This window comes from Coffea eugenioides, unplaced genomic scaffold, assembly GCF_003713205.1.
Source record: "Coffea eugenioides isolate CCC68of unplaced genomic scaffold, Ceug_1.0 ScVebR1_1581;HRSCAF=2456, whole genome shotgun sequence".
Classification (NCBI taxonomy): Eukaryota; Viridiplantae; Streptophyta; class Magnoliopsida; order Gentianales; family Rubiaceae; genus Coffea; species Coffea eugenioides.
Window position 1 is genome coordinate 1 of NW_020861994.1, and position 12,614 is coordinate 12,614.

Here is a 12,614-nt window from a genome sequence, read left to right on the forward strand (position 1 = left end):
TGTGGCGATCCCACTTTCCCCTAAGGCGAACCAGAGGGTTTGCAGGCCGTCTGCCTAGCTCTCGCCAGGACTCATGCAAGAAATCTAGCCCAAATCCTTTCTAAAGTATAGCCTAAGCTATTACAATATTGATCCACCAAAAATAGACCAATAACCAAGACCACATTAACTTCAGAGATAACAGCACTTTAAGATAGCGACTCGTCGATTCTTAAATATTTTACGCGTTACAACCCACGGAATAAAGTCAAACAAATCCCATTTAACAAATTTATACCAGCCAGATACATTCTTACAAGCCAAGTAACAAAACCAGGGTTTGCACTTTTCCAGCTTCAAATAGCAACCCAAAACAAAGTTACACTGTTTAATTCGAATTACATTCATAACCGGTAAAGTAGATTTCAGATCTTTCTCACATGCCAAGACCTGTCAAGGAAAACAAAATAACGTGGGGTGAGCCAAAGCTCAGTGGTGCCCCAAAACATGCAATCACATAAAACAAATAGCAAGTATTAACTTCAATTAAAGTAAACAATTAGGAAAGCGTTTAACAGCACAAGAAAGGATACAGGGCTCTCAAGAGCCATTTCCCCACGAGCTTGATCAAAATTCCGTAGTCGACCCTCCGTCAACTTTCACTACCTAAGGTCCGTCTAGATCTTTTTATTATTTTTTTTTTTCTTAACTCCAACCACCAATCTTACCCCTGTACCGGGCCCGCACGCCAAGCATGAAAGTGGTAATACTCGAGTATACCTTAGACTGGTCGAGGGATTCACCCAACGACGTTACGTCCAACACTTATAGACTGGTCGAGGGATTCACCCAACCACTTTACGTCCAACACTTATAGACTGGTCCAGGGATTCACCCAACGACTTTACGTCCAACACTTATAGCAAACGCAAGCTAAATATTCACGAAAAATACTTCAAACAAGTCACCACTCGAAAGGCTAGTGTGATAAGTATACACTGCTCACTTCGATGGATCAGCAATCATTTTTTCAATTATCGCATATCGAGTCACGAAAGCACTTTAACCAAATAAGCATAGAACAAGCAGGGACACTCACCAAGAGTGAAGCTCAAAAGTCAAGCTGGGAATCAAAATCCGCGTCCTCGTTAAACCCTAGAAAACCAAGTTTTAAAGACTATAAGTGTTCTATACAAGTTCTAGGTTTTCGTGTATCAAAGATTATCTAGCGTATAACTAGTTTACTTTCTCAAAATAAATCGACAATTCCACTTAGAATTAAAACTGGTAGAAGTAGTAAATTATTTCATATAGTTTTCAAAAAAAAAGATACTTTTCTTTCTAACGGAGTAGCTAGAACTAATTTACTTGAAGTAAGGTTTCTTGCCGAACAAGTTTCATACGTCTTTTCCTTTAAAATTATCCGAATCTCGTATCTTTGGCAAGTTTCTCTAAAGTAACTGGTCGGGACAATTTTTAAAGAAATCTAAGGTCTAAAACTTGTGTAACTATTTCCTAAAAATAATAAGGTTAGTTTAAGTCGAAGAAAGAAATACTAGTTGGCAAGGTTTTAAGAAAAAATCCCGGCACCCGGATTTCTAGCATTACCGTACTATACTAAAGTTTATAGTTCAATACTAGGCGAAATATATTCACGTAGCTTGATTTAAAAATACTCAAGTCCACAGGACCAAAACGGACTTCACGATTCCAACTCACACGCACATTATACCCCAGTTGGCCAATACAACAAAATTACATTTCAGTCAGCAATTTCACTAGGGCTTCGTCAATCATTAGCCCTAGGTCTCAATAAATTCATTTCACATCAGAATTTAAACAAAAATAAGTCCAAGGCTTCATCAATCATTAGCTCTTGGCATCCAACAATTTCTTATTATCACGACTCAACTAAAATGCAACTGTTAAAAGTCGCTAACATGTACATGAACACAGGGACCAGATTGATACAACGTCTTACCCAAGATTTCAACCAATAATCTCTTCATTATGCCCTCAAATCTAACTTGCATGTTAAAACTCAGGTATTATATAGCGAATCAAACTTTAGTGTAACAATTTGGAACCCAAAATTCGTAAGGAAAACTAGAAAATTCACCATGCCTTTCCTCGGCCGAAACTGGAAAAATTTCAACAGCTTAGTTTTAACATTTCCGGCCAACATATCAAGAGCTTCACATCTAGGTATTTAGCAAGACTTAGAACAACATATTTTATGCATTTCCAAACGTTATTCGCCACAGAAGATTTCCAGAACAAGCTGAAATTTCCAGTTTCACTCCCTCGGCAAAAATCAGAAACTTTTCCAGCATTTGCTCGGTCACAATCCAAATTTTTCCTTCGGCTAAAACCTTGTATTTTGCACTCAAATCTCACATGCACAACTACTGAACTAATTAGCTATCATTTCCAGTCCAAAATCAGTTCGGGCAACAACAATATTCATCCATAATTCCAGAATTTTGCGCAACTACTCTCGGATGAGCTTGCATGCAGCAGGTTTCTGTTTCATTCTTATTTCCTGGCTTAATCGAACTAATTAACCTCATGCAAGACTTAATAATCTTGTTTTTAGTAAGTTAATCACATCTATCGGCTCAGATTATCCCAAGAATGCAAATTAAAAGCTGCATTTCCTGAACAAGCTCTCGGTAAACCCATTTTTTTTCCACAAATCAGATTTTTCATTGTCTTAGCTTGTCATCTGAAGGTACAATATCACATGCATGTCCATAACCAGCCTAATCTACCTCTGATCAACGCATCTCAGTCCAGAAAATTACCTCAAATCGAAGCTCACTCACGCGACAGGCACTGAAATTTTCTCTCCTCTCGGCTCGCTCGCTAACAGGAGGTGCGGGTCCTGGTTGCGGTTGGTGCAGCTGTGGTTTTGATGGCTGGAGTTGATGAAGGTGGTGATGATCAGCAGCTCACACGACTTCCACTTGCTCTCTCTCTCTCTCTCTAGAACGGAAAGGTTGCTGCACTCACGCGGCTTCCTTTCTTTTCTTTCCTCTCGACTTGCAGAGTATGGAATGCAACTCCCTCTCTCGCACTTCGTCGATGATAACAAGGCAAAGGAAATGTTGTTGTGAGTTGAGGTGGTGGAATGGAAATGAGTTGCGGATGAGGGAGGTGGAGTGTTTGAGAGGATAAAAGGAAATGCAGTCCGGCAGAGAATGGAAATGTTCTGATTTGAAGAGTGGCCAATGGAGCTCGGATGGTTGCATGGTAATTTTCCGAAATTGTGGAGGCTACTTTAGTCTTTTCACATTTCCTCCGAATTTCCACCTAAGACCTCAATTCTAATCTAATTCCAAAATTTACCCCAAGTGTAATTTGAATGCCTAATAATATACTAATCTTGCAGAAATTCGATTATCGAGATTCTTAACGTCCTAAGTATACCCCGTGTACCTGTAACGGTTTATCTAATATATATCGATTCTTCTTAATTCTAGGGTTCCCGTTAACACTTAACATTATTAACGATTAAAACTAGTTATCGGAAATTCAAGGAATTAATCTTAAAATAATAAAATAGTTTACATCAAGAAATATTATTCTAACTTGGCGAGAATCAAATAACTCAATATTTTGCACAATTAAATTATTTGTAACATAAAACTATTTTTTTACGTACTTATTTAAGAACAAGTAGAATTAAAGCTAGAATTTATTTAAGAATAAAAAATGCAAAATGAAATATGCATAAATGAATATATATATATATATAGGTATTTTTTTCGAGGTTCTCACATTCTCCCCCCCTTAAATGAATTTTGTCCTCAAAATTCTCACATTCTAACGAAATAGCTCAGGGTATTTCTTCTGCATAGCTTCTTCCAGTTCCCAAGTTGCTTCCTCTATTTCATGATTTTTCCATAGAATTTTCACCAAATGAATTTTCTTATTTCGCAATTCCTTCACTCCTCTTTCCAAAATCTTAACTGGTCCTTCCTCATAAGTTAATGACTCATCTACTTCAATACCTTCTAATTGCAACACGTGGCTTGGATCGGGGTGATATTTTTTAAGCATAGAAACATGAAATACATTGTGAATCTTGGCCATGCTCGAAGGCAATTGCAGTTGATACGCCACTTTTCCGATTCGTTTCAAAATTTCAAAAGGTCCGATATACCTTGATTTTAGCTTCTTACCCTTCTTGGATACTACTCCGCTCTTCAAGGGTTTAACTCTTAGAAAAACTTTGTCTCCTACTTCAAATTCCAGATCTTTGCTCCTTGTGTCGGCGTAGCTCTTTTGTCGACTTTGGGCAGTTTGAAGCCTTTCTCTAATTACTTTCACTTTCTCATGAGCTTCCTCCATCCAAGGTATAACCGTTGGATTCAACATTCTCTTCTCTCCTACTTCATTCCAATGAATCGGAGATCGACACCTTCTCCCATACAATGCCTCATAAGGTGCCATTTGAATTGACGCATGATAGCTATTATTATAGGCAAATTCTACTAAGGCCATGTACTGGCTCCATTTACCTCCAAAATCCAATATACACGACCTCAGCATATCCTCCAAAGTCTGAATTGTTCTTTCCGACTGCCCGTCGGTTTGGGGATGGTACGCAGTACTAAATTTCAACTTGGTCCCCAATGACTCTTGAAATTTCTGCCAGAAACGCGAGACAAACCTTGGATCTCGATCAGACACAATACTTATAGGGATACCATGCAATCTCATGATCTCTTTTGTGTACAACTTGGCCAATTTCTCTAAAGAAAAACTCATGCTTACAGGTAGAAAATGTGCGGACTTGGTAAGCCTGTCAACTATTACCCAAACCGCATCAAATCCTTTTCAACTTCGAGGCAACCCCGTTACAAAATCCATGGTTATGTGGTCCCACGTCCATTCAGGGATTTCTAGTGGCTGCAATAAACCAGAAGGTTTCTGATGTTCAGCTTTTACTTGCTGGCATATCAGACATTTTTGTACAAACTTTGCCACGTCCTTTTTTCAAACCGTCCCACCAGTATGATTCCTTCACATCATGATACATTTTGTTCACTCCTGGGTGTATAGTATACCTCGATCGATGTGATTCTTCTAGAATTTCTTTCCTTAATTCTTCATCAACTGGAACCACAATTCGATCTTGAAACCTTAATTCTCCTTCAGACCCTAGTTTAAAATCTAGGTTTTCTCCGTTTTGCACTGTTTTCAACCTTTTCTGGATCGTGGGGTCCGTTTTCTGTGCCTCTTTAATACGCTCCATCAACGGTGATTTCAACATCAGGTTCCCAAATAAAATCTTCAATCTCTCCAAGCGAGGGTTCCAATTGCTAATCTCTTCTAACATGTCCCATTCTTTTACCATTAACCCCGCTACTTGGGCTTTTCTACTTAGAGCGTCTGCTACCACGTTGGCTTTTCCTGGGTGGTAGTTTATTGAACAATCATAATCTTATAAAAATTCTACCCATCGTCTCTGTCTCAAATTCAATTCCTTTTGAGAAAACAAGTACTTAAGGCTCTTGTGGTCCGTATAAACCTCAAAGGTCACACCATACAAGTAATGTCTCCATTTCTTTAAGGCAAGGATCACTGCGGCCAATTCTAGGTCATGCGTTGGGTAATTTTGCTCGTGAGACTTCAATTTTCTAGAGGCGTAGGCAACTACCTTACCCTTTTGCATTAGTACGCATCCTAGACCTTCTCTAGAGGCATCAGAGTATACGACATAACCTTCTACTCCGTCAGGCAAAGCCAACACAGTAGCTGATGTTAAGCGCCTTTTTAACTCTTGAAAGCTTGACTCGCACTTTGGAGTCCAGATAAACTTGTTACCTTTCTTGGTCAGTTCGGCCATAGGTCCAGCAATCTTCGAAAAATCCTTGATAAACCTCCTATAGTAACCCGCTAAACCCAAGAAACTTCTAACCTCTGTTGGAGTTTCTGGCTGTTTCCACATTGTGACTGCCTCAACTTTTGCCGGATCTACGGCAATTCCATCTTTAGAAACCTTATGTCCTAGAAAAGATATCTCTTCCAGCCAAAACTCGCACTTACTGAATTTGGCATACCACTTATGCTCTCTTAATATCTGTAAAACCATCTCCAAGTGCTTAACATGTTCCTCTCGAGTCTTAGAATATATCAAAATATCATCGATGAAAATCACTACGAACTGATCCAGATACTTCTTAAAAACTCGCTGCATCAAATCCATGAAAGCAACTGGTGCATTAGTTAATCCAAATGGCATGACTGCAAATTCAAAATGTCCGTATCTTGTATTAAAAGCAGTTTTGGGTATGTCTTCCTTCTTAATTTTCAATTGGTAATACCCTTGCCTCAAGTCCAGTTTAGAGAAAACTACAGATCCTTGCAGCTGATCAAATAAACTATCGATCAAAGGTAGAGGGTATTTGTTCTTAATTGTAATCTCGTTTAACCCTCGGTAATCGATACATAACCTCAAGCTTCCGTCATTTTTCTTGACAAATAGAACGGGTGCGCCCCATGGTGAGTCACTTTCTCTATCGAAAACTTTCTCCAGTAGGTCCTGCAGTTGAATTTTCAACTCTTTTAGCTCTGCAGGAGACATTCGGTACGGAGTCTTAGAAATCGGAGCCGTTCCCGGCACCAAATCAATCTTGAACTTCACTTCTCTCTCCGGCGGTAATGTTTTTAGTTCTTCGGGAAAAATATCAGAAAATTCCCGTACCACTGGTACATCTTCTAACTTCACTTGGTCACAGGGAGCGTTAATCAGAAAAGCTAAGAAACCTTGCGCTCCTTTATACAACATTTTTCTTGCCCGAATTTCCGAAATCATGGCAGTTGATGCTAACCTACCTTTCACATCCAATTTCAAGGTTGCTTCCCCAGGAATCCAAAATTCTACCACTTTTGCCCTACAGTCAAACTTAGCATGGTAATGAGCTAGGAAATCCATTCCTATGATAACATCATACCCTTTTATGTCCAAACTGACTAGGTCTACTAGCATCTTACGCTCTCCAACCCAGAATTCGTAGTTCTTATCGGCCAGGCTAGTGATTATACTCTTATTACCCATAGGTGTCCTAACTTCAAGATCGAAGGGTAATTTAACAGATTGCACATCAATTCCGGACATAAAAGTTGGATTCACAAATGAATGAGTTGCATCAGGATCAATTACTACTCTAGCTAATCGATGAAAAATTGGAAGAGTACCTTCCACAACTTCCGAGGAATCAGGTACAGGTTGGTCATTTATAGCGTACACCCTGGCCGGAACTTTCGGCCTATTTCCTCCAGAATTGACTGGTGTAGCATTCAGGGTACCACCATCTTGCATTTTTGGGCAACCCGAAATTTGGTGCTCACTGCTTCCGCACTTCAAGCACTTTTCTTGTTTCTTCCAGCAAACGTCCTCAGTATGGCCAATTTTCTTGCAATACGCGCAAGTCACCTGGGAAATTATCGTACGACCTCCTTGCGAGACATTTCTAGGTTGACCCCTTCCAGTTGGTCCCCCTCTAGCTCCATTATCTCTTCCCCCTGCACTTCTTGTCCCAGTTCCTCTCGCTAGAGCGCCTCGTGATATTCCAGGACTATTCATTCCACCCGTTCCTCGACCCATTTTGGCCGGTGGAGTACTTCCATAAGTTGGCTCCCGACTGCTACTAGGGGCAAATCTTTTCTTAGCCTGAAAGGATTTTACTTGGGCTCTGGCTACTTCAACCCTTTGGGCTCTCTCGACAGCATTGGCAAATGTGTCCAGTCGAACGGCAGCTAAACCTTCCTGAATTTCCACATTTAGTCCCTGCACAAACCTCCTTACACGCCCTCGTTCTGTGGCTACCAATTCAGGAGCAAAACGGGACAATTTCGTGAATTAGACCTCATATTCGGCGACACTCATCGCCCCTTGCCTACATTTGATGAAGTCGTCCTCTCTTTTCTCCTGGATGAGAGGTGGAAGAAACTCGGCGTTGAACTCCCTTGTGAAGTTTGCCCAGGTTCTGGGAGTATGATTCCTGTCCCAGTTAACCCTGACCAGGTTCCACCAGGAGCGAGCAGCTCCCTCAAACTGGAATGCAGCGAAAGTCACTTGTCTTTCTTCCGCATTGTTTAAGGCTGCGAAAATGTCGGAGATTCTCTCCCACCAGCCTTCGGCTACCTCCGGTTCAGGTCCTCCATAGAACTTGGGAGGTCCGAACTTCAAAAATCTCTCCAGTGCCCGATCCTCAGTATCGGCTGGGCCTCCTTGGTGACGTACTTGTCCAGAGGCTTGGTGCTCAGTCAAGCGTTGTAGGACATCAGTGATTCGATTAATTGCGGTGGCCACTTGGTCTTGATTGACCTCAAGTTCCCTATCACCACCCTCCTCGGGGGGTTGTCTAGTTCGCCCCTACCTATCACTTGTCGATCCATGACCTAGTTATGCCTATTATTGAGAAATAAGGCAATTAGGCGAGAATATTATTTGTTATTAGTTTTCTCTTTGTAAATAAAATCAAATCAAAATTGAGAAGAAGAAGAATAAGATGCTTAATATATATTCCACGTGAGAGTCATACAATAACGGTTGGGACACTTTCCAAAAGTAAGGCACATGAGTTTAACAAAAATACATACAAATAATCCCTTAAACAAAAAAATTAGGGATGGGTGCCTCAAACGTAAGTCATCCAACTAGACAAAATTTGATGACCTAACAAATGTCCCACTTTCTATCCCTACATATCTCGTACTATCAAGTCAGACCTAACCTAACCCTCAGCAGGGCTACCAGGAGCAACGTCCTCCTCCGGATCCTCCTCCTGGTCCTCCTCGCCACTCGCCTGAGCATTACCCTGAAGAATACTCGTGGCCTCATCCATCATCATAGTGGCGTCAGCCCTAATACCAACACTCCTATCACGTATCCCCTCAACTAATCGAGTCACCCGAGACCTCTGTCGCTCAATCTCCACACGAGCAGCCTCCAACCTAGCATGCTCAGCCGCTAGCCTCATCTCTAAGTCGGCTATACGGTCGAACTGGGTGTCAACCATGATGCTCAACTCCTCAGCATCTTGGGTCAAGGTATGATTAGCGTCCCACAACTGGCGGCGCTCATCGTCCAAAGATTGCACTAACTCATTAGGGTAAGCGTAAGTAGCTCTACACTGGCATCGAGGATACCTATCAGCTGGTGTATACCGCACATGAGCTCATCCACCTCGTGGCCTATATGAGATGGATCTAAGCGGCTCTACGTGTCCATTAGTCACTCCATCACCATTAGCATGTCCATTTCTGTTTTCCATACCTGCCAAAGAATCAAAACCCAAAGGTTAAAACTTAAATAGCTAACTGGTTCAGATATCACTTAAGACATATCTAATGGTCTCATTTCTTACTTCTAGAAAGGATTAGGGTTTCTAACATATCTAATATGTCTTTCATATAACTTTTCTAACCTAGACTCTGATACCACCTGTGGCGATCCCACTTTCCCCTAAGGCGAACCAGAGGGTTTGCAGGCCGTCTGCCTAGCTCTCGCCAGGACTCATGCAAGAAATCTAGCCCAAATCCTTTCTAAAGTATAGCCTAAGCTATTACAATATTGATCCACCAAAAATAGACCAATAACCAAGACCACATTAACTTCAGAGATAACAGCACTTTAAGATAGCGACTCGTCGATTCTTAAATATTTTACGCGTTACAACCCACGGAATAAAGTCAAACAAATCCCATTTAACAAATTTATACCAGCCAGATACATTCTTACAAGCCAAGTAACAAAACCAGGGTTTGCACTTTTCCAGCTTCAAATAGCAACCCAAAACAAAGTTACACTGTTTAATTCGAATTACATTCATAACCGGTAAAGTAGATTTCAGATCTTTCTCACATGCCAAGACCTGTCAAGGAAAACAAAATAACGTGGGGTGAGCCAAAGCTCAGTGGTGCCCCAAAACATGCAATCACATAAAACAAATAGCAAGTATTAACTTCAATTAAAGTAAACAATTAGGAAAGCGTTTAACAGCACAAGAAAGGATACAGGGCTCTCAAGAGCCATTTCCCCACGAGCTTGATCAAAATTCCGTAGTCGACCCTCCGTCAACTTTCACTACCTAAGGTCCGTCTAGATCTTTTTATTATTTTTTTTTTTCTTAACTCCAACCACCAATCTTACCCCTGTACCGGGCCCGCACGCCAAGCATGAAAGTGGTAATACTCGAGTATACCTTAGACTGGTCGAGGGATTCACCCAACGACGTTACGTCCAACACTTATAGACTGGTCGAGGGATTCACCCAACCACTTTACGTCCAACACTTATAGACTGGTCCAGGGATTCACCCAACGACTTTACGTCCAACACTTATAGCAAACGCAAGCTAAATATTCACGAAAAATACTTCAAACAAGTCACCACTCGAAAGGCTAGTGTGATAAGTATACACTGCTCACTTCGATGGATCAGCAATCATTTTTTCAATTATCGCATATCGAGTCACGAAAGCACTTTAACCAAATAAGCATAGAACAAGCAGGGACACTCACCAAGAGTGAAGCTCAAAAGTCAAGCTGGGAATCAAAATCCGCGTCCTCGTTAAACCCTAGAAAACCAAGTTTTAAAGACTATAAGTGTTCTATACAAGTTCTAGGTTTTCGTGTATCAAAGATTATCTAGCGTATAACTAGTTTACTTTCTCAAAATAAATCGACAATTCCACTTAGAATTAAAACTGGTAGAAGTAGTAAATTATTTCATATAGTTTTCAAAAAAAAAGATACTTTTCTTTCTAACGGAGTAGCTAGAACTAATTTACTTGAAGTAAGGTTTCTTGCCGAACAAGTTTCATACGTCTTTTCCTTTAAAATTATCCGAATCTCGTATCTTTGGCAAGTTTCTCTAAAGTAACTGGTCGGGACAATTTTTAAAGAAATCTAAGGTCTAAAACTTGTGTAACTATTTCCTAAAAATAATAAGGTTAGTTTAAGTCGAAGAAAGAAATACTAGTTGGCAAGGTTTTAAGAAAAAATCCCGGCACCCGGATTTCTAGCATTACCGTACTATACTAAAGTTTATAGTTCAATACTAGGCGAAATATATTCACGTAGCTTGATTTAAAAATACTCAAGTCCACAGGACCAAAACGGACTTCACGATTCCAACTCACACGCACATTATACCCCAGTTGGCCAATACAACAAAATTACATTTCAGTCAGCAATTTCACTAGGGCTTCGTCAATCATTAGCCCTAGGTCTCAATAAATTCATTTCACATCAGAATTTAAACAAAAATAAGTCCAAGGCTTCATCAATCATTAGCTCTTGGCATCCAACAATTTCTTATTATCACGACTCAACTAAAATGCAACTGTTAAAAGTCGCTAACATGTACATGAACACAGGGACCAGATTGATACAACGTCTTACCCAAGATTTCAACCAATAATCTCTTCATTATGCCCTCAAATCTAACTTGCATGTTAAAACTCAGGTATTATATAGCGAATCAAACTTTAGTGTAACAATTTGGAACCCAAAATTCGTAAGGAAAACTAGAAAATTCACCATGCCTTTCCTCGGCCGAAACTGGAAAAATTTCAACAGCTTAGTTTTAACATTTCCGGCCAACATATCAAGAGCTTCACATCTAGGTATTTAGCAAGACTTAGAACAACATATTTTATGCATTTCCAAACGTTATTCGCCACAGAAGATTTCCAGAACAAGCTGAAATTTCCAGTTTCACTCCCTCGGCAAAAATCAGAAACTTTTCCAGCATTTGCTCGGTCACAATCCAAATTTTTCCTTCGGCTAAAACCTTGTATTTTGCACTCAAATCTCACATGCACAACTACTGAACTAATTAGCTATCATTTCCAGTCCAAAATCAGTTCGGGCAACAACAATATTCATCCATAATTCCAGAATTTTGCGCAACTACTCTCGGATGAGCTTGCATGCAGCAGGTTTCTGTTTCATTCTTATTTCCTGGCTTAATCGAACTAATTAACCTCATGCAAGACTTAATAATCTTGTTTTTAGTAAGTTAATCACATCTATCGGCTCAGATTATCCCAAGAATGCAAATTAAAAGCTGCATTTCCTGAACAAGCTCTCGGTAAACCCATTTTTTTTCCACAAATCAGATTTTTCATTGTCTTAGCTTGTCATCTGAAGGTACAATATCACATGCATGTCCATAACCAGCCTAATCTACCTCTGATCAACGCATCTCAGTCCAGAAAATTACCTCAAATCGAAGCTCACTCACGCGACAGGCACTGAAATTTTCTCTCCTCTCGGCTCGCTCGCTAACAGGAGGTGCGGGTCCTGGTTGCGGTTGGTGCAGCTGTGGTTTTGATGGCTGGAGTTGATGAAGGTGGTGATGATCAGCAGCTCACACGACTTCCACTTGCTCTCTCTCTCTCTCTCTAGAACGGAAAGGTTGCTGCACTCACGCGGCTTCCTTTCTTTTCTTTCCTCTCGACTTGCAGAGTATGGAATGCAACTCCCTCTCTCGCACTTCGTCGATGATAACAAGGCAAAGGAAATGTTGTTGTGAGTTGAGGTGGTGGAATGGAAATGAGTTGCGGATGAGGGAGGTGGAGTGTTTGAGAGGATAAAAGGAAATGCAGTCCGGCAGA

The 12,614-nt window shown here is 40.5% G+C and overlaps 1 protein-coding gene across 1 annotated transcript; it reads right to left on the reverse strand.

Moving 5' to 3' along the window:
• Positions 1-5,644: 5,644 nt before the first annotated feature.
• On the reverse strand, positions 5,645-9,727 carry LOC113755566 (the record flags this gene model as incomplete). The annotated part of the gene is made up of 6 exons (XM_027299539.1): positions 9,715-9,727; positions 9,216-9,268; positions 8,732-9,125; positions 7,891-8,244; positions 6,344-7,812; positions 5,645-6,178 (listed from the first exon to the last, which is right to left on the reverse strand). Coding segments are annotated over exons 1-6 (2,817 nt in total), but the record flags the coding sequence as incomplete, so codon positions are not given.
• Positions 9,728-12,614: the final 2,887 nt, after the last annotated feature.